Source organism: Mastigoproctus giganteus, chromosome 1, assembly GCF_048544385.1.
Source record: "Mastigoproctus giganteus isolate SK-2022 chromosome 1, ASM4854438v1, whole genome shotgun sequence".
NCBI classification, from domain to species: Eukaryota; Metazoa; Arthropoda; class Arachnida; order Uropygi; family Thelyphonidae; genus Mastigoproctus; species Mastigoproctus giganteus.
This window is the reverse complement of record NC_143575.1, coordinates 52,572,222-52,596,256: the sequence shown is the minus strand read 5'-3', so window position 1 is coordinate 52,596,256 and position 24,035 is coordinate 52,572,222. Positions and strand designations below refer to the sequence as shown.

Below are 24,035 nucleotides of genomic sequence, written 5' to 3'. Positions count from 1 at the left end.
TATCAGCATACATGGTTATAATTATTATACACAATATATGTTACTTAAACATGTTTCAAAGATCCTAAATAAAACAAAGAAACTTATATTTCAAACGATTGTACAAAGTCTTCTATTGTATGAAGCGGAAACCTGGACAGTGAATAGGTGAGTGGAAAACAAATTGCTCTCCACAGAAATGGATTTTTGGAGATGCTCAGCAGGAACTTCTAGAAGAGACAGAAAACGGAATGAAGACATAAGGAAAAAAATGGAAGTGAAAAAGACTATTATTGACACCATCAAAGAAAAGCATCTAACATGGTATGGACATGTAAAAAGGATGCAAGAAAACAGATATCCAAAGGCTATCCTGGAATGGATACCTCCTGCAAGAAGGAAAAGAGGAAGACCTAGGAGAACATCGATGGATGGAGTACGGGAGTGCATGACAACCTGAGGCTTAACCGACCAAGACACTTTGAACTGCACTTTATGGCGGAAAAAAATTCCTAACAAGAAATGACTTGTAGGCTGAGGAAACCCATTATAAATTGAAACAGTCCTCTTGAAGAAGAAGAAGACATGTTTCCCACTCAATGATTTCCTTTTATACTCCAGTTTGCTTTCCCATTTAAGGAACCAACAGTAACATCCCATCACGCCAGAGTCCCAGCGACCTTGGTATCGTTTTTCCATTGCAGATATGTTCTGGCGGAAGCGCTCTCCTTGTTCATCACTGACACCTGCTAAGTTTTCAGGAAAGAAATCCATATGGGAATGAAAGAAATGCATTTTCAATGACATTCGGCACCCCATGTTCTTGTAACATTTCAGCAAGTTTGTCACCAGTTGCTCGTAGTTCTCCTTTCTCTTTCCGAGGAATCCGTGTACCATAGCCTTGAAAGATCTACATGCAGCCAATTCAACATTATTCAGGTTTCTTTGAAATTTTTCATCTTTTAGGAGCTTTCTTCTTTGAAAACCTATGAAAATTCCTTTCTTCAGCTTTGCAAACATTTTCAGTAAATATGCGAATCCTCTGCTTTCTTTATCCAGTGCCTTAGTGAAATTCTTAATCAGTCCAAGCTTGATGTGTAAAGGGGGAAGAAAGACCTTTTGTGGATAAACCAATGGAACATATTTTACATTGCTTTTGCCAGGAATATATTCACCTCGCTTGTCCCAGTGTTGTACGACGACGTAGTGTTTGGCTGTTGCAAGACTATCCCACAAACACAGGAAACACAACAGTGTTTAGTGAAACCACCTTGCAACCCAACAAGCGGTCCAATCACTTTGAGATCACAACAAATATCCAAACCATAGCAGTAGTAGTAGTGGCATGTGATGCAATACAGCAAGTGTATGAGCTTATGCAGCATCAGCCAAAAAAAAAAAAAAAAAAATCACACCATTCCCTCCAAATGCCTGTCCAGTTCCTCCTTAAATTTATTTAACTTATCAATTTCCACAACGACAAATGGAAGTTTGTTCCAGCAATTAACCACCTGCTGGCTAAAGGCAAATTTCTGCACATCTATTCTACATCTGTCTTTTCTTAAATTGAATTTATGCCCCCTTCGGTTCGTAATCTGAACAAGTGGAAGGATCCCATCAGAATTCAGCATGCTCAATCCATTCAAGATCTTATACACCTCAATCAGATCACTGTGCAAGTGCCTAGTCTCCAGCCACTGCAATTTTCAGAACTTAAGCCTCTCTTAGTAAGAAGATCCTTTCATTCCCCCTCACCAATCTTGTTGCCCTTCTCTGTACACGCTCAAGCAAATCTACATCCTTCCTAGAATGAAGCTGTTGTTGTTATTTGGTTTTTAGGAGTATTAGCAACTAAGGCCATATTGCTCCGGGATATGCGGTGGTCATTCCCTGACCTTTCCACATCCTCCGTATTTGGTGGTGACGGGCTTGAATCCCGGTCTAATCAAGAAGCGTGTGCTAGGCACTGCTGCTCCTTCCCACCTGGCTACGGAGGCGCCTTAGAATGAAGCCTCCAGACCTGTACGGAGTACTCAAGGCATGGCCTGACCATTGTCTTATACAGATGGACAATCACCTCCTTTTCCCTGCTAGCAAAATTCCTATATATCATTGACAAAATTCGATGACCTGCCCTGGCAGAATGTGTGCACTGCTCAGAAAACTTCATATCTGACTGCACAATTACTCTCAGGTCTTTTTCATTTTCTACCACCTTAAGTGTAGTACCACACAATTGGTACATTTCTCTGGGGTTATTTCTACCCATATGCAGTACTCTGCATTTGTTAAGGTTAAACTACAGTTGCCACTTCTTAGCCCATCTGCCCAAATTATCAAGATCCTGTTGCAGTAGCACACTGCCATTACTGTCATTAACAACCCTGCCAACCTTTGTATCATCTGCAAACTAAGCCTGATATATACCTTCATCAATATCATTGATAAATATACAAAACAACAGAGGATCCAACACCGAACCCTGTGGGACTCCAGTAATAACATTAGTCCACGAAGGGCAGCACCCATTAATTACCACCCTCTGTCTTCTCCCACTCAACCATCCTTTTAGCCATTGTAGGAACTTACCCGTAATACCATTCTGCTCCAATTTGTACAATAGTCTTCCATGAGCAACAGTGTCAAAAGCTTTCCTGAAATCCAAATATATGATATCAAAATTATTTTTTGCATCTAGTTCCTTTGTAACCACATCCTAATAGTCAATTGTAACGTATAGTAGCAAGACTCTGGGACATACTACCATACGTTTCTTTCAGGCCAACAGCATTAATAAGAGGAACTGATGGTAAAGTATTTCCATTATGAAGCAATACTGCTTTCAAACTTAACTTTGAGACATTAATGAACAGGTATTGTGAACATTGCAAAATAACTTGAAAACTCTTCATTTCCCTTATGGTATATTGTAATGTTTGTACCTTTGGCAAATAAGTTACACTGTTGTAGTCTGGATCTGAGTAATTCAGCCTTCTCTTTGGGTAAACCCAAGTCTCTGATCAAGTCACTTAATTCGTCTTGTTCAATGTATTGTGGGACCTTTTCTTTTTCTGGCTCGTAGTTCAAATCATGTGAAGTACATGATTTTGCGACATCTGGTAAAACTATTTCTTCTGTACCTTCATCACTACTTCCAATTACCCAAGATTTTGGGTGCCTCAGTAGCCAGGTGGGCAGGAGCAGCAGTGCGTAGCACATGCTTCTTGATTAGACCGGGGTTCGAGCCCATGACCACCAAATACGGAGGATGTGGAAAGGTCAGGGAATGACCACCGCATATCTCCGGAGCAATATGGCCTTAGTTGCTAATGCTCCTAAAAACCAAATAACAACAACAACAACCAAGATTTTGGTGGCACAGGTACTAGCAGTTCTTTACCGTGTGGCACTGGCCTAATTGCTGATGGGATATTTGGATATTTGATGCAGTGCTTGCTCTTTTTGGAAATACCTTTTATTTTTCTCATGCAGAAATAGTCATCAAAATGATTCTTGGGCTCGCACCACACCATAGGGACGGCAAAAGGTAATGCTCTAAGCTTGCCATATAACCACAGCCTTAAGTTCATTGTACAAGTAATACAACAGATGTGTGGAGCCCAATTTTTTTCTTAGTCACCGATCTTGCGGCCGAAGTACAATGAATATGAAACTTTTGCGACATTGTATATTTTCTTCCTCTGAGTTTTTTGGGTTGTGTCCACAAACGTAGCAGAAGTTGCCTGGGTGATTGACTCAAGTTCCGTGCTTTGTCTTCTCCATTTTAACAATGCATTAACCTAAAAACAGTAAAAGCTTGTTATTTGTTATTTGGTTTTTAGGAGCATTAGCAACTAAGGCCATATTGCTCCGGAGATATGTGGTGGTCATTCCCTGACCTTTCAACATCCTCCGTATTTGCTGGTCATGGGCTTGAACCCCGGTGTAATCAAGAAGCGTGTGCTACGCACTACTGCTCCTGCCCACCTGGCTATGGAGGCGCCACAGTAAAAGCAATTGGTAAAATTGAACAGAAGGTGAATTCTTGTAGCATAGTTTATCATACACTATATATTGAACAGCTGAATGGTGTAATAAAATTAATAAAAATACTGACTTGTCATGGAAAAGTGAATGAAAATCGAAATATACTATATTTCAAGAACAGTAATGATGTACTTGCTTAACTTTTAGCCCAATAAACAAAACCAACCAAAAGTTAATAAGTTTAAAAATTGTATTTCAAACAGTAATGATACCTTTGTACATAATCCAGTTATCTATCTATATCTTAAAACTGAGACGTGATAGGAAATTTTTATGATTGATTTTAAATTCTATACATAAAGCTTGACCAGAAACAACCACTGATTTGCTGGAGGGAAAAATCATGTTGGGTAGTGTTATAGGTGCAGTTTATAAAAAATGGCAACAGCAAAATAGCTTTGAAAACTAATGGCAAAAATCATCTGTTAGCTGGTGTCTAATCTGGGCTTATGAATTCTCAAATTCTGTAGAACTCAGATTCCAAATGTGGAGTGCATTATTGCATAAGAAAGGCAAGTCCCTCCTCATTCTATTTCTCAAATCAGAATAATAAAAAAAAAAAAAAAAAAAAAATCTGATACTAATTTCACTTTAATGCTCTAAGCTTGCCATATAACCACAGCCTTAAGTTCATTGTACAAGTAATACAACAGATGTGTGGAGCCCAATTTTTTTGGGCTCAGCATCCATGTTCAGCATCCAAGTCAAAATCTATATATAAAAGAATATTTTGAAAAATAGTGCTTTTTCATGTGCACACTTTTTGCTTTCTGCAAGGCAGGGCTAACTGTTATTGCATCATACTACAACAGTGACTGACAGGTCTGTCTCAAATACCACGCCTAGGCATGTCACTCTTATACTGCATATACCACAGCAATGACTCATTACTGACAGCATTTAGTAGCGTTATGACATCACACAATGTTGACAGTTCGGCCGTTGTTAATTGTGGGGTTTAATTTTAGAATTCTACATGTCTCAAGGCAACGATTCAATTTTTTCAAAAGTTTCTTCAGCTATTAGCAATGTTGTTAATAATGGCAATAATAGAAAAGAGAAAGATCGTATTAGAAAGGCTGAGAAGAAAATAAAAGATCTTGAAGAGTATGAACCAGCAATTAAAAATCCTGTATCAAAGAAAACATTATAAGCCATTATAATAAGTTAAAGGCTTCACAATTAACGAAGGAAAGATACGAAAAGAACAAAAAAAAATGAAATACATATTGTTGATATTACTACTCCAATTTCTGATAAAAAAAGAAAAAAATTATAAAATGGTAAAAGACAAACATGATCAAATAGAGATTCCTGAAAATATTCGCAGTTCATGAGATTTAATGCATGACATTTTTGGAAGTATCAAAATTTCTTTGGAAGAAAAGTTTCAATGTGCAATTTTAGCCGTAAAAAAATAATACTGTTCGATAAATTAAAAAGTTTTATCTGAAATTAATATTCCAGGAGAATTGAAAATTGTTTATTCATCGGACCAAATTATGCCAGATAGTTGAAATGCTGAAGAATATGATTCTGTAACAACAGAAACACTTTATTCTCTGGAGCCTTCAGGTTTAACTCCGCATAAATTACTATTAAAGGTAAACGCAATTGTTATGGTTTTAAGAAACTTAGATATAAAAAATGACTACGTATAGTGGAAATAAGGAAGAAATGTTTGGTTCGGGAACACGTCATAGGTGACAGAGCTGGATCAAAAGCATATACAGTTGTGCCCCAGTATCCACTGATTCAGTTACCCGGGGTTAACCACAGAAAAAAAAAACGAAAAAACTTAACACATACTACTTGCGTGTCCAATATGATACTTCCCTTTATTTTTTACGATGTTGATTTTAAATCGAATAGCTTCCCTTTATTTTTTAAAATGTCGCATATGGTTTGGTCACCAACATAACGGTTCATCAGAGATTTTAACAGATGCACTGTTTTCAAACTTTTGAATAATTTCAAGTTTTTGTATAATTTGAAAGCTCTTGCATTTGCCCATCATTTTCGCGATTTCTAAACAAAAAATAAATAAAAAAAAATAGTTACTATAAAAAAAAAAAAAAAAAAATTTTGACATCCCTGACATAAATAACGAAACAAAATTTGTCCTTTTGCGGTGACGAAACACAACAATCGACACAATGCATTAAGTCAAACTAAATATTTGTCTCTTTTTTTTTTTTTTTTTTTTGAGCAGTGTGAAGCCAGCAGGGGTTGCAAGTAATAGGTACACTAATCTCCCAATGATGACTTATAATGCCGGTTCTTGACACTTATTTTCGACTTGCAAAATATCTGTTTACACCTATTCTAGTTATTACTTGAATTTTATGATTTCTAGTTGATTTTTTTTTTTTTTTTTAAATTTGGAGTCGAATTTTCCCGGTAAATCAAGAGTCTGCTGTACTTTATTATTACCATATTTAATGTTGGTAATGTCTTACTGTGTGTTTAATTTATCAATTAAACTTTATTCTCTTTACAAGAAAATCACGTTGTATCACGAAAATCACAATGGGGTCAGCAGGTGTTCGCTTATATCCGTGGTTTCAGCCATCCACGGTAGGTCTTGGAACGTATCCCCCGTGGTTATGGGGGTCTTACTGTATTCCACAGATTCATATGCATTCAAATGAAGGGGAATATAACTTCATTTTTTCAACAAACAGAATTTCTTGTGAAATTGACTTTTAGTGTGACAATAAACAAAAGTCAAGGTCAAACATTATCTAAGGTTGGTGTCGACTTAACATTACCATGTTTTTCGCATGGATAAATTGTACGTTGCATTAAGTAGAGTGAAGGCAACTAAAAATCTCTTTGTATTAACAGAAAACAAATCAAAAAAAAAAAAAAAAAAAATTGGACAAGAAATGTTGTTTATAATCAAATATATAAATTATGGCTTTATTAATTTGTTTTTAGATAATAATAAAATAATATAATATAATTTTTGTACATCTTTTGATTATTAGAAGGGGGTATGGCAGGTTTCCTCCCACTAAAAAAACTAAAATATAAAAATGTATAATTCAGGTTCATGTGACAAATCAGGGGGAGTGAAGCAACCTTCTGGCTTGTGTGAACAAATTAATGTTTAAAAGCATTTATATACATTTTCAATTTTACAAATTCCACATAAATTCACTCCACAGAGGCTGTCACTGTCAGATCCTCCCTTGCCAATCAAAATCAAGCATGCACATATTCAGAAATCTCACTCCTCAAAGTTAAAACTGTTCCACTGTAAAATACAGTCAGTCCTTGTATAACACGTGTTCACACTACACGAATTCGATCATACACGATTTATAAATAGGGGAACGATATCTTATATAACACGAACCGAATTTGCTTATGCACGATTCGCCTTTGTGTTTACAAAAAATGGCAGTCGAACGCAGATCACCCCCAACCGAACTCAACACGATAGAAATGAAGAGGAGATTCTGAAAATGTATTTATGATTTTTATATCAGTGAAGGGGGGAAAACATTTCGCCATAATAACATAAAAACCCGCACAATTCCAGCTATCGGTATAATCGCAAATGCAATTAGATCGAGTTTACTACCAGTTTATAACAGATTCCACTAGCAGAAACACAACTGGAAATTGTTTTTATTGTTTTATGGTAGTAACCCCCAGAAATGTGCTTTAGTAAAATGTGAGGTGTTAATAGTGTATCTCTGCCTTTACAGTGTTGTTTATTCAGTTGCTACACACGCGCAGCTTTCTTTGTGTATCAAGGGTGCCTCCTCATTTTGTAATTGTGCTTTATTTCCTAAAAATGAGTAAAATACTTAAAAGGTGTGAAAAGGAAGCACTCTGGTGAAGACACTGCAGATTCAGAGAGAAAAAGAAAAGCAATATCGATAAACAGAGACGGACTGGGTCAAAAATTCTTACCCGGGAAAATTCAGTGGCCTCATACTATGTATGGTTTATGGTCAAAATTACACCGGCCTCCGGCCCACCGTGGTTTCCCCGGCAAGGCTTATGGCCAGTCGATAGAGAAAAAATATGAAATTGTGAAACGCTTTGAGCAAAATGAAAGACCATATGATATTGCATGTGCTACAGCCCTAAATGAGGCAACACCGAGAATTACAAAGAATTCAGAGAAAATAAAAACTTTCATAGCAGGAACAACTCAAAGTGTAATTAAAATCCATTAGATTAAGACACAAAGAATTGGAAGAGATGGAACGGCTGTCACCTCTTTGGATAGAAAATCAAACAAAAAACAAGTTTGCTTATGATAGAAGCAAAAGCAGTAGCAATATTTTATTACGTAATAGTTGTAATAAAATACTTATGTATTTTATTACGATAATTTATTGTGTTTGGTAATGTTTTGGTTACAAATGTGTGTTCAATCTTGGGTGGTCGGCACCTAACCCTATTTTTCCCATAGTGCCTGTTGTTTATATTGCACGATTTTGCATTGCACAAGAGTTTCTAGGAACACAACTATCATGCTATACGAGGACTGACTGTAATAGCAAAAAACAAAAACAAAACAGCACATTCCTTTAATTTTTGAAACTTTATTTTAATTCATAAAAAGTAGAGTGAAGGCCACTAAAAATCTCTTTGTATTAACAGAAACCAAATCAAAAAACAAACAAAAAAAAAAAAAATTCGACAAGAAATATTGTTTATAATAAATAATGGCTTTATTATTAATTTGTTTTTAGAAAATAATAAAATAATATAATTTTTGTACATCTTTTGATTATTAGAAGGGGGTATGGCAGGTTTCCTCCCACTAAAGAAACTAACATATAAAAATGTATAAATTCAGGTTCATGTGACACAAATCAGAGGGGAGTGAAGCAACCTTCTGGCTTGTGTGAACAAATTAATGCTTAAAAGCATTTATATACATTTTTAATTTTACAAATTCCACATAAATTCACTCCACAGAGGCTGCCACTGTCAGATCCTCCCTTGCCAATCAAGCATGCACATATTCAGAAATCTCAATCCTCAAAGTTAAAACTGTTCCACTATAAAATAATAGCAAAAAACAAAAACAAAACAGCACATTCCTTTAATTTTTGAAACTTTATTTTAATTCATAAAATAAAGTTCCAATTCAAGGTGTTTTAACTGACTCAATAAGTTGCGAAAGATTTAGATTCTAATTTTAAAACAAAGATTTTCTCTTTCTGACTAACCTAGCACCACATTCATAAGGTATTTCTTCAGTTTCTGCAATTAATTCACCATCAGTTTCTTGATCTCCTCCTTCAATGCCAATGTCAAATAGCTATAAAATAAATAAATTATATAATGAGAATAATAAAAATTTACATCTAGTCTTATAAACAAAGTTTGGAAACATAAAAGTACAAAGCTAAAAAACTTTAAGACATTATTAAGCCAAAATATAAAGATAATTTTATTTCTTATGAAAGATAAATGCACTCCCTTTTAAAAATATTCAACATAATAAGAAACTATTAATGACATGTAAGTTAGTACAAATGCATCTTATAAATATGCAACTTATATATAGTGGATTCCGGTTAATTGGGGCACCGGTTAATCGGGGCAGCCGCTTATTTGGGGTAAAATATGAAGAACAGAAGCAAAACAAATATTTAACCTGAATTTGTTCCGCTTACTTGGGCCAACTCGGCGCTTAATCAGGGCAATGAAAGTCATGATTGAACAATAAACTATATTTAGATGGCGCGCACAAACATCTAAATATAGTTTATTGAACAATAAACTAATTTAGATGGCTCGTAACAAAGAGATCATGGGGGCAGCAGTCGAGTCAGTTATTGCAAAGTCATGCTGTAGAGTGGTTGTTTTACGTTTGTTCTGTGTCGTGGTAATCGGATTCTGAAGAAATTTTGCTTGCAGTTGTTTACGATCACACTAGGTACATATGCATACATCTTGTGGTTTAGAATAGATTAAAAACTGTACCAAGCAGTTCACCGATTTTGGTTTCCCCCCCCTCCCTTTTTTTCAGTACATTTAAGACCCCTGTCAAGATGCCATGTAAAGATTTGTCACTTTCAGAAAAAATTGCTATTCTTCACAAGATAAAAAGTCAACCTCCTAACATCAGATAGCGGAGATAATAAAGATGCCAAAATCTACAATTTCACAACTGCTACAGCAACAACATCTGGCAATGAGAAATGTTAACTTTATGTAGTTGAAATGGTGGTTTGAAGTGTGTACTTTATATATTGATCCATCTCATTTTTTACTACAATTTGACAGTATTATTGACAGTATTCATATTCCTGTTTTAATACAGAATGCTCTACCTTTTAACTGAGATAACATTAGCAAGTACACAGTTTTCTTCAGAATTAACAATAAATTTTTTAGCTTCATAGGTGCCATGTATTTCTGGTATATGTATAGGTGGCAATGAGAAATGTTAATCATTTATAAATTCAGCTTATGCAGTGAATGTTTTTTTAATGAAATTAATTTGCTCTTCATTACATTAAATTACTATACAGTCTTACGCCTAGAACTATGATAAGAATTGCAGGTGCTAAAGTTTACATGATTATAACTTACTTTTAGCTTTGCAGTGTATTCTCCTCTTCCACCAAACAAACCAAATCCTCCTAAAAGAATATCTGTATCTGTCATGAATCTGATTGCTTCAATTGAGTGTCCTGAATAACCCCAGCCTCCTCCATGACCTTTAATTATAAATAAGAATGCATTGAGAGGGGAAAAAAATGTTTCAATTTGTTCTCTCTTTCTTTCTCTATTCACATACACATAATAGCATATGACCATATTTTCATGAAATCTTATTTTATTTTATGGCATCTCACTCAAAACTTCAATAGTTTAAAAAAAAAAAAAAAAAGTAAATACTAATGAAATAAAAAAAATCATCATTAATCTAAATTCAGCCCAATTCAAATTTCATACAAAGTATAAAGTACCCCAAAAATACAGCTGCCAACTATTGACTTTCAAAAAGCTGGAGATAAGGCATTTGTAAGCAGAAAGAAAACATGAGTGCCAAAACTGTTTTTTTTTTTTTTTTTTTTTTTTGCAAAATACAAAAGTGCTTCACAAAAAAACACAAAGAAAGCAGAAGATTTTTTGGAACAAGCATGTGGTTTTTTAACATACACACTGCACTATAAATTAAATTTCACACTGTATATTAAAATACAGCCATAGGATTTTTTACCCAGTACAGTATGCTTTTAAATATTAGCTTTCCTAACATTATGTTGTTGTTGTTGTTGTTGTTGTTGTTTGGTTTTTAGGAGCATTAGCAACTAAGGCCATATTGCTCCAGGGATATGCTGTGGTCATTTCCAGACCTTTCTGCATCCTCCGTATTTGGTTGTCACGGGCTCAAACCCCGTCTGATCAAGAAGCGTGTGCTACGCACTGCTGCTCCTGCCCACCTGGCTACAGAGGCGCCCTAACATTATGTCTGTGGATTTTAGATTTCTGTTTAGGTATTTTAATAGATAAACTAATTCTGACTGCTTCAAGAAAGATACCGTTGCAGACTTTGTTTTCTTCAGAAATGTTGAGTCAAAATTCTGTTCATAACAATTGCCCAGCTGTCTAGACTAGGTTGCCAGGAGCATTTCCAATGCTTCAACAGAAAGAGAAGATCTGAAGTCAGTATCTGCTTTTCTAACCTGGCTGAATACTTTTCTAATCTCTCACACTCGGCATTGCTATAAGGAATTGTTAAATTGCCAAACATGACTTGGGATAATTAGTTATATTTCAAGCTTCCGTGTGTCCTTGTCAGTTGCTCAACCAAAGACCACTCTACATCAATTCTTTCTTCTTTTATAATAGCATCTGGTAGTTCTCACACTGAAACTTTCAGAACTGAGGTTGCAAAACATCTATTGCTTCATCTGTTTCTTTATCTTTACTGACACCATGAAGTACTAGAAACTTGCTAAGAAAAATTTTCAAATTTGAAAATGATATACAGTAGGCTCTCGATTTACCAAGATTGGATTAACCAGGCCTCTTCAAGACTCCAAATAAAAAAAATAAATCAACCAGAAATCATAAAATTCAAGTAATAAGTAGAACAGGTATAAACAGATATTTTGCAAGTCGCAAATAAGCGACAAGAAGTGACGTTATAAGTCATTGGATTAATATGCCTATTATCTTGCAACCCCAGCTGTATTCGCACACGCTGCTCAAAAAAAAGAAAAAGAGACTAAACGTTTAGTTTGTTTTAGTGCGTTGCATTGATTGTTGTGCTCTCTCACACTGCAAAGGGCAAATTTTGTTTTGTTATTTATGTCGAGTCAGTTTGGTGTGACATAAGCATAGGTAAATCAAAATTGAGAGTAGGAGTGTGCTATAGGCCTAATGACTCTGATGAGTATAATAAGATACTGTGCAGGGAAATAGAATGGGCCAGTAAATCAGAGAGTCTTATAATGGGGGATTTTAATTTCCCAGATATTGACTGGAATTTGTGGGTTGGTCACTCACACACTAGCAGGGCTTTTGTGGATTTATTGGATGATTGTTTTCTACACCAGCATGTTCGGGAGGCAACTAGAGGGAGTAATACTCTTGATCTGATTATCAGTAGTGATTCTTCATGCATTAGGAATCTGCAGATAAAGGAACCACTGGGTGGCAGTGATCACAGTGTACTGAAGTGGGATTTACTCAAGGAGGTAACTACCATCAGAGGTAAAGGGAAGGGTTTTTGCTTTCGTAAAGGCGACTATGATGGTCTGAGACAGTATTTAAATTCTATACAGTGGGACCAACTGATGATGTTACCAACAGCAAATTCAAAATGGGAGGCATTCAAGGAACTAATCTTGGAAGCTACCAGGCTTTACATACCAACCAAGAAATATTGTTCAAGGTTCAGGCCTAAATGGTTGTCAGATGAACTAATGAGACATATGGCAGAGAAGAAAAATGCATGGGATACATACAAATTAATGGGTGACATGGAAGCCTATTATAGATATAAGTTGGTCTGTAACCAAGTAACAAAAAGAGATTAGGCAGGCAAAGGCAGATTATGAGAAATCCTTGGCAAAGGACACAAAGAAAAACAGATAAGAGTTCTTTACCTATTTAAACTCAAGAAGGAAAGGGATGAATCAGATTGGTCCATTGGATGTTGATGGTTCAACAGTTGAGGATCCTGCTCAGGTGGCTAACAATCTAAACGAGTATTTTGCATCTACATTCACACATGAGGAGTTATTTAGGAAGGGGAATGTCGTAGGTGAAGTAAACATTGGCAGTGAGCTAGATTATTTTCTAATAACTGAGAGGAAAGTGGAGGAGAAATTGCTGAGGATAAACATAAAAAAGGCACCAGGGGTGGATGGGATCTATCCAGTTATATTAAAGGAGGCAGCAAAGGAAGTAAGCAAACCCCTAGCCATAATTATGAGAGCTTCTTTGGACTCAGGGGAGGTACCCATAGACTGGAGATGTGCAAATGTAACCCCAATTCACAAAGGAGGATCAAAGGCTGACACAAGTAATTACAGACCTGTTAGTTTAACTTCGGTTCCAGGAAAATTAATGGAGGCACTGGTTAAAGAAGCACTGCAGGATCATCTGGACAAGAATTCAGTTATAGCTCAGACACAGCATGGTTTTGTTAAGGGCAGGTCTTGTCTGACCAATTTGATTGGATACTATGATGTAGTCACAAAAGAACTGGATGCAGGGAATAACTTTGATATTATATATTTGGATCTTAGAAAGGCTTTTGATACTGTTGCGCATGGAAGACTGCTGCACAAATTGGAGAAGTGTGGCAGTGGAGGCAAATTGCTGCTATGGATAAAGGGATGGTTGAGTGGCAGAAGACAGAGAGTGGTAATCAATGGACACTGCTCAACGTGGACTAATGTTATTAGTGGAGTTCCTCAGGGTTCAGTGTTGGGTCCATTGTTGTTTTCTGTATTTATAAATGATATTGATGATGGTGTATCAGGCTTAATGTCCAAGTTTGCAGACGATACCAAGGTTGGCAGGGTTGTTAAGGACACTACTGATACTATGCTGCTGCAACAGGATCTGGAAAGGTTGAGCAGATGGGCTGAGAGGTGGCAAATGAAGTTTAACATTGACAAATGTAAAGTACTACATATGGGAAACAGTAACCCCAGATCAACGTATCAACTCTGTGGTACTACGCTGACAATGGTAGAGAATGAAAAGGACCTGGGGGTAATTGTGCAGGCAGATATGAAGTTCTCTGAGCAGTGCAGACGAGCTGCAAGAGTAGCTCATGGTGTCTTGTCAATGATATACAGGAATTTTTCTAGCAGGGATAAGGATGTGATTATTCCCTTGTATAAGGCATTGGTCAGGCCACACCTTGAGTACTGTATACAGGTCTGGAGGCCTCATTTCAAGAAGGATGTAGAGCTGCTCGAACGAGTACAGAGAAGGGCAACAAGATTAGTGAATGGAACAAAGGGTTGCTCTTACGAAGAAAGGCTTAAGTTTTGCAAATTACAGAGCCTGGAGACTAGGCATCGGCGAGGTGATCTGATAGAGGTGTATAAGGCTTTGAATGGCTTGAGCATGCTCAATGCCGATGGGATTCTTCCTCTTGCTCAGAATAATCACCTGAGAGGGCATAAATTCAAATTGAGGAAGGACGGATGTCGGATAGATGTGCGGAAATTTGCCTTTAGCCAGCGGGCAGTTGGTTTGTGGAATAGACTCCCATCGCTTGTTGTTGAAGTTGATAGCCTAAATAAATTTAAGGCTCAGCTGGACAGGTATTCGAACGAACGGAGGGGTGAAATGGGAGTAGTGGTTTTTTTTTTTTTTTTAATGGCTGATGCTGAATAAGCTTGCTTTCTTGCATCATATGCCTCTACTAATGCTAATGTCAGGGATGGCAAAATTTTTTTATAGTAAATATTTTTTTTTTGTTTAGAAATCGCAAAAATGATGGATAAATGCAAAAGAGTTGTGCTTTCAGTTAAACAAAGACTTGAAATTATTCAAAAGTTTGAAAACTGTGCAGCCGATAAATCTCTAATGAACCATTATAATGTTGGTGACCAAACCATACGCGACCCTATAAAAAATAAAGGGAAGCTATTCGATTTAAAATCGACATCGCAAAAAATAAAGGGAAGCATTGCATTGGACATACGAGTAGCACGTAGTAAGTTTTTTTATCTATTGCCACATTTTTTACGCAACCTAAACATTTATGTTTAGGTTGCTGAACATTTTTCGATACAGTAAGTCTCCGACTTAGGCAACTACAGATTTATGTAAATTTGTTTTCACTCAATTTTTTTTATTTTTAGGATTGTAATATTTAAAACAACAAAAATAAATAAATAAATAAAAATAATAATAATAAGCAATCAATAACGATGATCATGGCACGCACAAATTGCACAAGTGAGATCGGAGTAACAAGCAAAAAAATAGGGAAAAAAAAAGAGAAGATTCTTACAATTATTTATGTTTTTTTTTTTATATGACTGAAGATTTCAGTGAAGGGGTCACACACTTCACCATAATAATGTAAAAACTCACAGAATTCCAGCTATCGATATTATCGAAAATGCAATAAGATCGAGTTTACTACCCGTTTATTATAGATTGTGCTAACAGAAACGACCAATAAAATGGAAAGTGAAAATTGTTTTTATTGTTCTTTGTTGACCTCCATAAATGTGGTTTAGTAAAATGTCAGCTCACGTGGGATGATAATAGTGAGTTTTCGCCTTAACCCTGTGAAATACTTCACAGAAAATTTCATTTTGACCGTTATTCATGGTGCCGACTAAGAGAATAAGTGACAACGGTACTAGTACATCTACGAACAAAAAGAAAGCGATCGATTTGGAAAAAAAATAATGAACTCATAAGAATGTATTAAAATTGTCAAACATTAACAAGTATCGCACTGAATTCAGATTTGTCAATAATAATATAGTAGTAATATGTTACTAGTCATTCCCGAGTTACGTAAACTTGAGGAAGTAAGAAGTCCTGGAACGTATCTCTTACGTATGTCGGGGACTTCTGTATTTTTGGATTAACTGGGAAATCGATTATCTGGGATTTGTTTTTTACCATCTATCCCAGAAAATCGAGAATCTACTATACTGCCAATTAATGAAATTTGTCTATCTCAACATTTATAAGAACATCTTTCAATGGAACTAGTGCATCAAGTAGTTACATGAAATTATAAAATGCTTCCTCACAGAGAAAAAGAACAGAATCTTCTCCTTCCATTTTTGAAGGTGAATGTTTTGAAAACTGTTGGTAAAATAAATTTGCGTATAATATTCTTCAAATACACTCCCACCTAAAAGTTTGGAATCACAGCATATGAACCAGTTTTAACCTGCTTGAGAGATAAAGCTGGTCGAACATTCTTGATTATCACCAATTTTAAACACACACACCAACCGTTTATGACTAATTGAATAATGAAATAAAATAAAATGATAGAAAAGACTGTAAAATAATATTTACAAAAAACTTTTAATTATTTATTTACAAAAAACTAAACTATAACAAAAGTAAAATAAGTAAATAAGTTAAAATGCATTAAAATATAAATATAAAAGCGATAAAAAGACGATAAAAACACTACTAGAACACTACATTCTTGATTATCAGATAAGTTATTGATATTACCAAATATAATTTTCTTTTTTTCAAATATGACAACATAAGGGCTAATATAACAAAACAACATACGTATTTTAAGATGTTTTAATAAGCATTGAAAAATTTACAGCAAAAAACATTGAAATGATTAGTGATACCTATACTGATTTTGACAACTATACTATTGGCAACTATACTGATTTTTCATGAGATTTTATCAATGTCTTACACAGAAGTGGCATTCTGGTGATTAATTTGATAATAGTGTCTTCACTAACATTATTCCAAGTGATCTGGAAGGTTCATGATAAATTTTGCAAAGATGGGCAGACTTCATGGACTTGACAATCTAGATAATCCTATAAAAGATCTACAGGTTTAAGTAAGGAGGATTCATGTGGCCACACCATAATTTGCAATACCCCCTCCTGGTAGTTTAGTTGCTAGATGATGCCTGCACAGCTTAGAGCTGGGCTTCAGGTCATTGTCTCGTTGAAATATAAAATTTTTTCTTCGACAAAGTCGAAGTCCAGATGATGTTGCATTACATTCAAGAATGTTTTTATAGTCTTCTTTTCTAAGAAAATTCCTTCAATTCTGGTGATGTCACCCACTCCATAAAAAAAAGGCAACCTCAAATCATGATGGAGCCATTATGCTTAACTGTAGAGGCTAAACAATGTGGCACCATTTTTCCTTCATTTGATCTTAGATCAACTCTGTACTTGGATCCAAATATTTCAAATTTGGATTCATCAGTCCACAGTACATTTTTCCACTCTTTAATTGTCCAATGTTGATCTCTCTCTTAGCCCAAGTCAACTGTTTATTTCGATTCTCTCATTTTAATAAGGGTTTTCAGATCACTACATGAATATTAAATCCTGCTTGTTTAAGACAAAGTTTTACAGTGGATGTAGACACAGGGAATTTCTTTGTTCCTATCGATCTCAGCTTGGATTTCGGGTGCAAGAAGTCGTTGATTGCATTTAGAAATTAGTATTATGGTCTTATCTTGTGTTTCCATTTTTATGCACAGTTGTCTTGATCATGGTTTGTCCTTTAAACTGCCAGTCTCCTCAAATCGTCAAATGGTAGTTTATACTCCTTTAACTGACACCTAGTTTTTTTGCAATACTTCTCATGGAACAACTTTATACAGAGTTATAATAGCACTTCTTTTTCAACACTAAGTTCCTTATTTCTTTGCCATGTTTATCACAAAACTTACACCAAATTTCACTTGCTGAATGACAGGGGTTTGATTTTATAAGTTACAGCTCTTACTCTTCACTTTATATTATTGCAAAACACTCTAGAATCATCTAAAATCTTCTATAATATTGAAAAATGCTCCCACTTTCTAGAATACTCTAGAATCATCTATAACATTCTAATGGGTCTCTCTCTCTCTCTCTCTCTCTCTCTCTCTCTCTCTCTCTCTCTCTCTCTCTGGAATTCGGGAATCTTCTGCCACATACAAGAATCTTCTACACTTTTCTGGAATATTCTAGAAATTTCTTAAATATTATTTCAATAAAAGTTGGCAAACAAGTTGATCTTATTTTAATTAAACTTTGAAAATTAAGAAAAATGAAAAATGATGCCAAACTTTTAGGTGGGAGTATATCTAGGAATAATTCTTGAGTACAGGGGATGGGAAACACATTCGATTGAAGAGCCACATTGAGATTTTCAAACAAGGCATAACAATTAAAAGAAATAAGAAAACTGTTTTATTCAAGCCAGGAGAGATAAACACAAACACTTTCTATATGAGTGAGGATGACATCCTTAGAATTATCAACTTGCTTGGCCTCTTTATGAACTTTTATCAGAAGTTTGTGATTCAGAAGTCTTTTTCTCAAGTTCATGAACTTATCTTTGAAAACCTTTGGATCACAAGCAGAAATTTGCAATTTTTAAAAAAAAAAAATCCATGACAACATAGTTTTATTTTTTAAAAAGTAATTATAATACAGTCCTTTCCGGTTATTTGGGACACATCGGGACTAGTGCATTTTGGTCCGATTAAGCGGCTGCCCCAATTATCAGAAGTTTCACGTAAATAGTTAAAAATACAATGTAACCCCCCCCCCTTTACAATTGGTTCACTGTACAATCAAATCCCGTTACAACGAACTCACCATAGTAAAGTACCACCGTTCACTATACGATGTGTAGTAAGCGCCGGTCATTGTGATCACGTTTGTGAATTGAATTTTAATTCTATTAAGCAGCGATTCTAATTAGAGAAAATAGAAGGAATATTATCCACAGACTATAAAAGTAAATATATATTAAACATAAATTTACCCTTTATTACCTTACCAATTAAAAAATTAATGATACGTGAAAATCGGAATAATTAATACGTACTGTAATATGTACATAAGAACTAGTTGACATTTCTGGTCACTGACATTTGTGGTGGGGGTTAAAATTTAAAACAGTAAAAAGTAAGCAATCAATAACAAAGAACATGGCACACACAAATTGCAAGTAACACAATACGTGCAAGTGAGAACGGAGTAATGAATTACCAAGCTTTAAAAATAGAAATGAAGAGAAGATCTGAAAATTAATTTTTTTTATATGATTGAAGTTTTCATGGAAGTGTAAACTCATTTCATCATAATAACCCACAGAATTCCAGCTGTCGGAATTATTGCAAATTCAGTAAGATCGAGTTTACTGTCCGTTTATGATAGATTTCACTAACATTCCAATAAACAGGCGACTGCTAATTGTTTTTATTGTTTTATGATTGTAACCTCCAGAATTTCGAATGAACCACGTGGTAACGTCGGAGACAAGTGTAGGGTAATCTCCACTGCTGCGGTCTCCTGCCCCGATTAAACGGCATGCTGTCCCAATTAAGCGAAGTAAACCCTGGCTATTTTCTCGACTGGTTTCTGTTTTTTTAAGATTTGCCCCAAATAAACGGCTGCCCCGATTAACCGGTGGCCCAAATAACTGGAATCCACTGTATTTGTAAAAATAATTTTTGATGTGAAAACATCTTTGGCAACACCTATTAAATTTTTCAGACTGAAGTAAAACCAATTGGTAATGAAAATACGAGACAGAAATGATGCAAATCACGTCACTTCCTATATGACAGTAATGATGCTAACTCGGTCACCAACATTGATTCGATAGAGTAAGTAGGGGTGTGAGCAGTGGTGAGCTGTGAATATTTTAACAATGGGCTCGCACTTTTGCCAACTTTTTGATGTGAAACATCCTTTGGGGGGGGGGTACCTACAGAGTAAATCTGATCGGTCACGGAAGTGATGTCACCCCTCAACGTCTGCCAGAGGCGCTTCCCATGCTCAGACTACTAGTCAGTGTGGAGCACTCACTAGTAGTATGATTAGAGTTAGAGCGTGTGACGCCTTTTTCGTGACCAGTACAATATCTTGAGTTCTAACTTTTTGGAATTTTTGAATAGTATGACATCACAATCATACTTCCTGCAGTAACTACTGCAATAAGTATGACTGCAAGTATTTGTCATATGACTGCAACAATACAAAAATTTGTCAACAATTTCTTATTTCAGCTTGCATTTTCGCATATGCCGCTGTTTGGGACTCCTAACATACATTCAATTGTTAGGTGCCCCGACATTTAGATACGTTGTTAGGTGCAGAGACATTTAGACATGTTGCAGCAGCAAGTATACATCTCTTACTTCAGTTATCATAAACCCATTGTATATTGTCTTCCCGAAATTATGGAAATTTGTGAATGATCAATAGAATATCACAATACAAAAGCTCTTTTATTTCGTAATCAATATATACATATCAAAATATCTAAAAGAAATGCGAAGGACACATGCTCGGCAGAAACGCAACTTTTTTTTTTTTTTTTTTTACAACTAAGGAAATATAATGATACATTTTTTTCATGATAAAATTTTAATATTGCGAATAAAAAGATAACATAAAAATATTACCCATATTACAAATAACGAATTATCACAAAATATTCTAGAATATAAAAACAAATATTACATAAAAAACAAACTGGTCTAGAAAAGGTACACAAAAATCACAATTACACGAAAAAAATTATTTCACAAATATTCAAGAAAATTTTATTTTAAAAATTGCCATATGCAATTTACTTCTTTATTAATATTTGTTTTCGATATGCCGACCGGGCTAACCAGGTAGGCAAAGTGGCTGCCTGGCAACCCAAAGGTCGCGGGTTCAATTCCTGCCACGGGCTGAATATCACGATGGCGCCAAACCAACCGGTTGGTTGGTATCCCAGCCACGATACACGAAGGAAGCAAGAAAAAACTGGTTCCTTCATGTATTGATCACATCATACAAAATAAATAAATAAATAAATTTGTTTTCGATCTTCTTCATTGCTCAATAGCTGAGCTTTTATTACGGAGGAATGATTTGGCATAACAATCCAGATAAAATCGAAGCAATGGTTTTCCATGTAGATCTATGGTCATCGTAATCTGAAACGTGTTTAATTATCAATATTATTCATTCATTCACACAAAATTATTCATTATGCTGAAAGCTCGCTCAGCTTCAGCACTGCTAATCGCAATGGTTTCAAAGATATTTCTGGCTATCTTAATTGAAAAGGGAATTTCACTCGATTTTAAAGATAAACTGTCTTCATCAAAATCTCTAAAATCATTAATTTTTATTTCATATTTTTTATCAGAAAACAAATTTCTTATTCGGTTTTCACCGTCTTGCCACCTAGACGAAAGTTCTTTCATATTCCACAATTTCTGGTAGCATATGTTTAAAATTTCTTTCAATGGTATCATTATTTTCTTTATTTAATTTAAAATCACTCTGTTGCATTAATAACTTATCCTTTAAGGATAAAACAATGCATTTAATAACTTGTCACAAGGAAATTTTACTGTTCTTACTTTTGATTTTTATTCCTTCAAATTCTTTCCACTTCAACATGCTCTCAATTTTAGCTTCATAATTTCCTTCAGAATTTTTCAAATTAGCAATAGCATTGATAGTTCGAATAATCAATTTATCTGCTTTTACCTTAGTGAATCTGTAAAGCTTCTGAAAGGTAAAAGAGCTCCAGCAGGATGTCGATCATTAGTGCTAAATGGTTAAGAAATTCCAGATTTAAAAGTCGATTTAGCAATCCAGAATATTTAACTTCTGATTCAAAATGTTTGCACAATGCAGGATAATTCCCTTAACACGCAATTGCCATCCGCAAGCTACAAGCTGCTCCTTGTAGCCCAATCACACGACCGATCTTTGTAGTTTCCACATCAAGTTCTTTAGCAATCATCTTTAATTCTTGCTAGTTTTTTGGAGATTGGTGATATAATGCATAGTTTTTTTTTTTTTTTTTGCCCCTATGCCATTATATTTTAGAACATTTTCTACACAGTGAAAGCCTCGATGAAATTTCAAAATCTGCCAACATTCATCTTCGTAAAGTTTATATATCTTAGTTGACTCAATCCCCCCCCCTACATTGCTACTGTCATTAGTTCTTCGAATATTGTGCAAAATGTTGGAATCGCACGGATATTCAGCTACTGTGACCATGTAAACATAGACAGGAGAAATTTACTGGAAGGCTTGGATCACTCACTTCTCCGAAAAACATACGCCTGTTTGTCGGAGTAAACAGGAACCACAACACAGCTTGACCAGAGGCTATTATCCGTGTCGGAAATATTCTTAATCCTCTGGCTGACTATGGAAAGCATATTGACCAGCGCGACTTCTCAGTATGTGACTGCATAGGTTTTACAGACGCCACTAACATTGTGAAATGGTAATCCCTTTCACCCTTAATTCGCACTTTCTAATTACCAAAAGGCCAGAGGTGAGAACATACAAAGTTGTCTCTCCTAATCTGTTTGTTACATGGAAATTATTTTCGATCAACAGAAACTACTGTATTTTAAATATAATTACCAAGAAGAATTTGGTTAAACAGAGGTCCAACTGTAATTAAATCAAAAATGAAGCAATTTTAAAATACATAATTGATCGATTGCACCATTAAAATGCTGGGAATGGGGCCCTGCTCGCCCCACCGTAGTTTCGGCTCGGATACTCAATTTCATCCAGGATTTCATTTGTAAAATAAATGATCGTCTCAACAATGGGCTCGCAAATTTTCCAAAAAAAATAACAATGGACTCTTGCGAGCCCACTATAGCTCACCACTGGGCGTGAGCATAAAATGTTGCATCATTCACACTAAATATTTCGGACTGAAGTAAAACCGATTGTAATGATCATCAATTGCGAGAAGCAAATGATGTCACTTCCTAAATGATGCTAATGACGCTAGCTCAGTCACTGACGTTGATTCGGTAGAGTAAGTAGCGGGCTTGAGCATAAAATGTTACATCATTCATAACTTTGGTTCTAGCTGTTTAATTTTAAAAATTTAAACGGTTTTGATTTTCTTTCGTTCTCTACTATCGAACTGTGAAAATTGTTGAAAATGCAATCTCAAGTGTACATTTCCTAAGGATGTTTTCACATAAAATAAAACATTTTATGCATACAGGGTAGTGTTTTTTGGAAAAAAAGAAAAAAAAAAAAGATGGAGAAAAACTGAGTTTTTTCAAAAAAATAAACTTTTTTTCACCAAATATATTATGAGAGCCAGATGGAGAAATGTGAAATTAAGTATAAAAAAGACAGATTTTCCATCATAAATCTGGAGAGTTGGCTGCTATGCAAAAATGTTTCTCCATAAGTTATATATATTAATACATTACTTGGGGGAAAATGTATGTTAATGTTATTAAGACTAAAGAAACTTTAAAACAAAATACTTTTCCATTTTGATAAACTAATACCATTCAAATTATACTACAACACTGAAGTATGCAATTGTATACTTCAGTGGTAAAAATTGTATACTTCAGTAGTAGAAGAAGAGAGAAAAAAAAAAAAAAAAAAAAGTACTACAACTGCAATATTATATTAATTACAATATTTTCTCTCATAAATTAAAACTAAATAACACAAAGTATAATAAGTTTGAATCAAAACAGATTCTTCAATCTGACACATCCTAAATTTTCTTTATCTAAAATATTGAACTATCACAACCACCATCCCTATAAATCTTTGGTCAGGTCATTTAATCAACTAATCAACACATCAGCTACACATTACTGCCAATTCTCTAAATTTAAATAGCAGATGCCTGATTTGGCAAATACCGCATTTCTGACAAATCAAGAGTCAGCAACCTATGATACTCATGACAAAGGCAGAACATAAGCCAATTTCTTTTGATGATCCAAGAAAGAATATTTTTCCATTAATTCAGAAAGTGTTGAGATTGAGCCACTATGATAATGCAGAAAAACTCTC

At 35.0% G+C, this 24,035-nt stretch overlaps 1 protein-coding gene across 4 annotated transcripts in view; it reads right to left on the bottom strand.

The window, feature by feature from the left end:
• hiw (MYC binding protein highwire) overlaps nt 1-24,035 on the bottom strand; it is a 1,043,263-nt gene that overhangs the window by 660,897 nt on the left and 358,331 nt on the right. For all 4 annotated transcript variants that reach the window (XM_090372846.1, XM_090372865.1, XM_090372875.1 and 1 more), the window contains exons 26-27: nt 10,597-10,724; nt 9,225-9,316 (exon numbers count right to left, since the gene is read on the bottom strand). In XM_090372846.1, the coding sequence (XP_090228972.1) occupies nt 9,225-9,316; nt 10,597-10,724 (220 nt within the window). The remainder of the gene's footprint in view (nt 1-9,224; nt 9,317-10,596; nt 10,725-24,035) is intronic.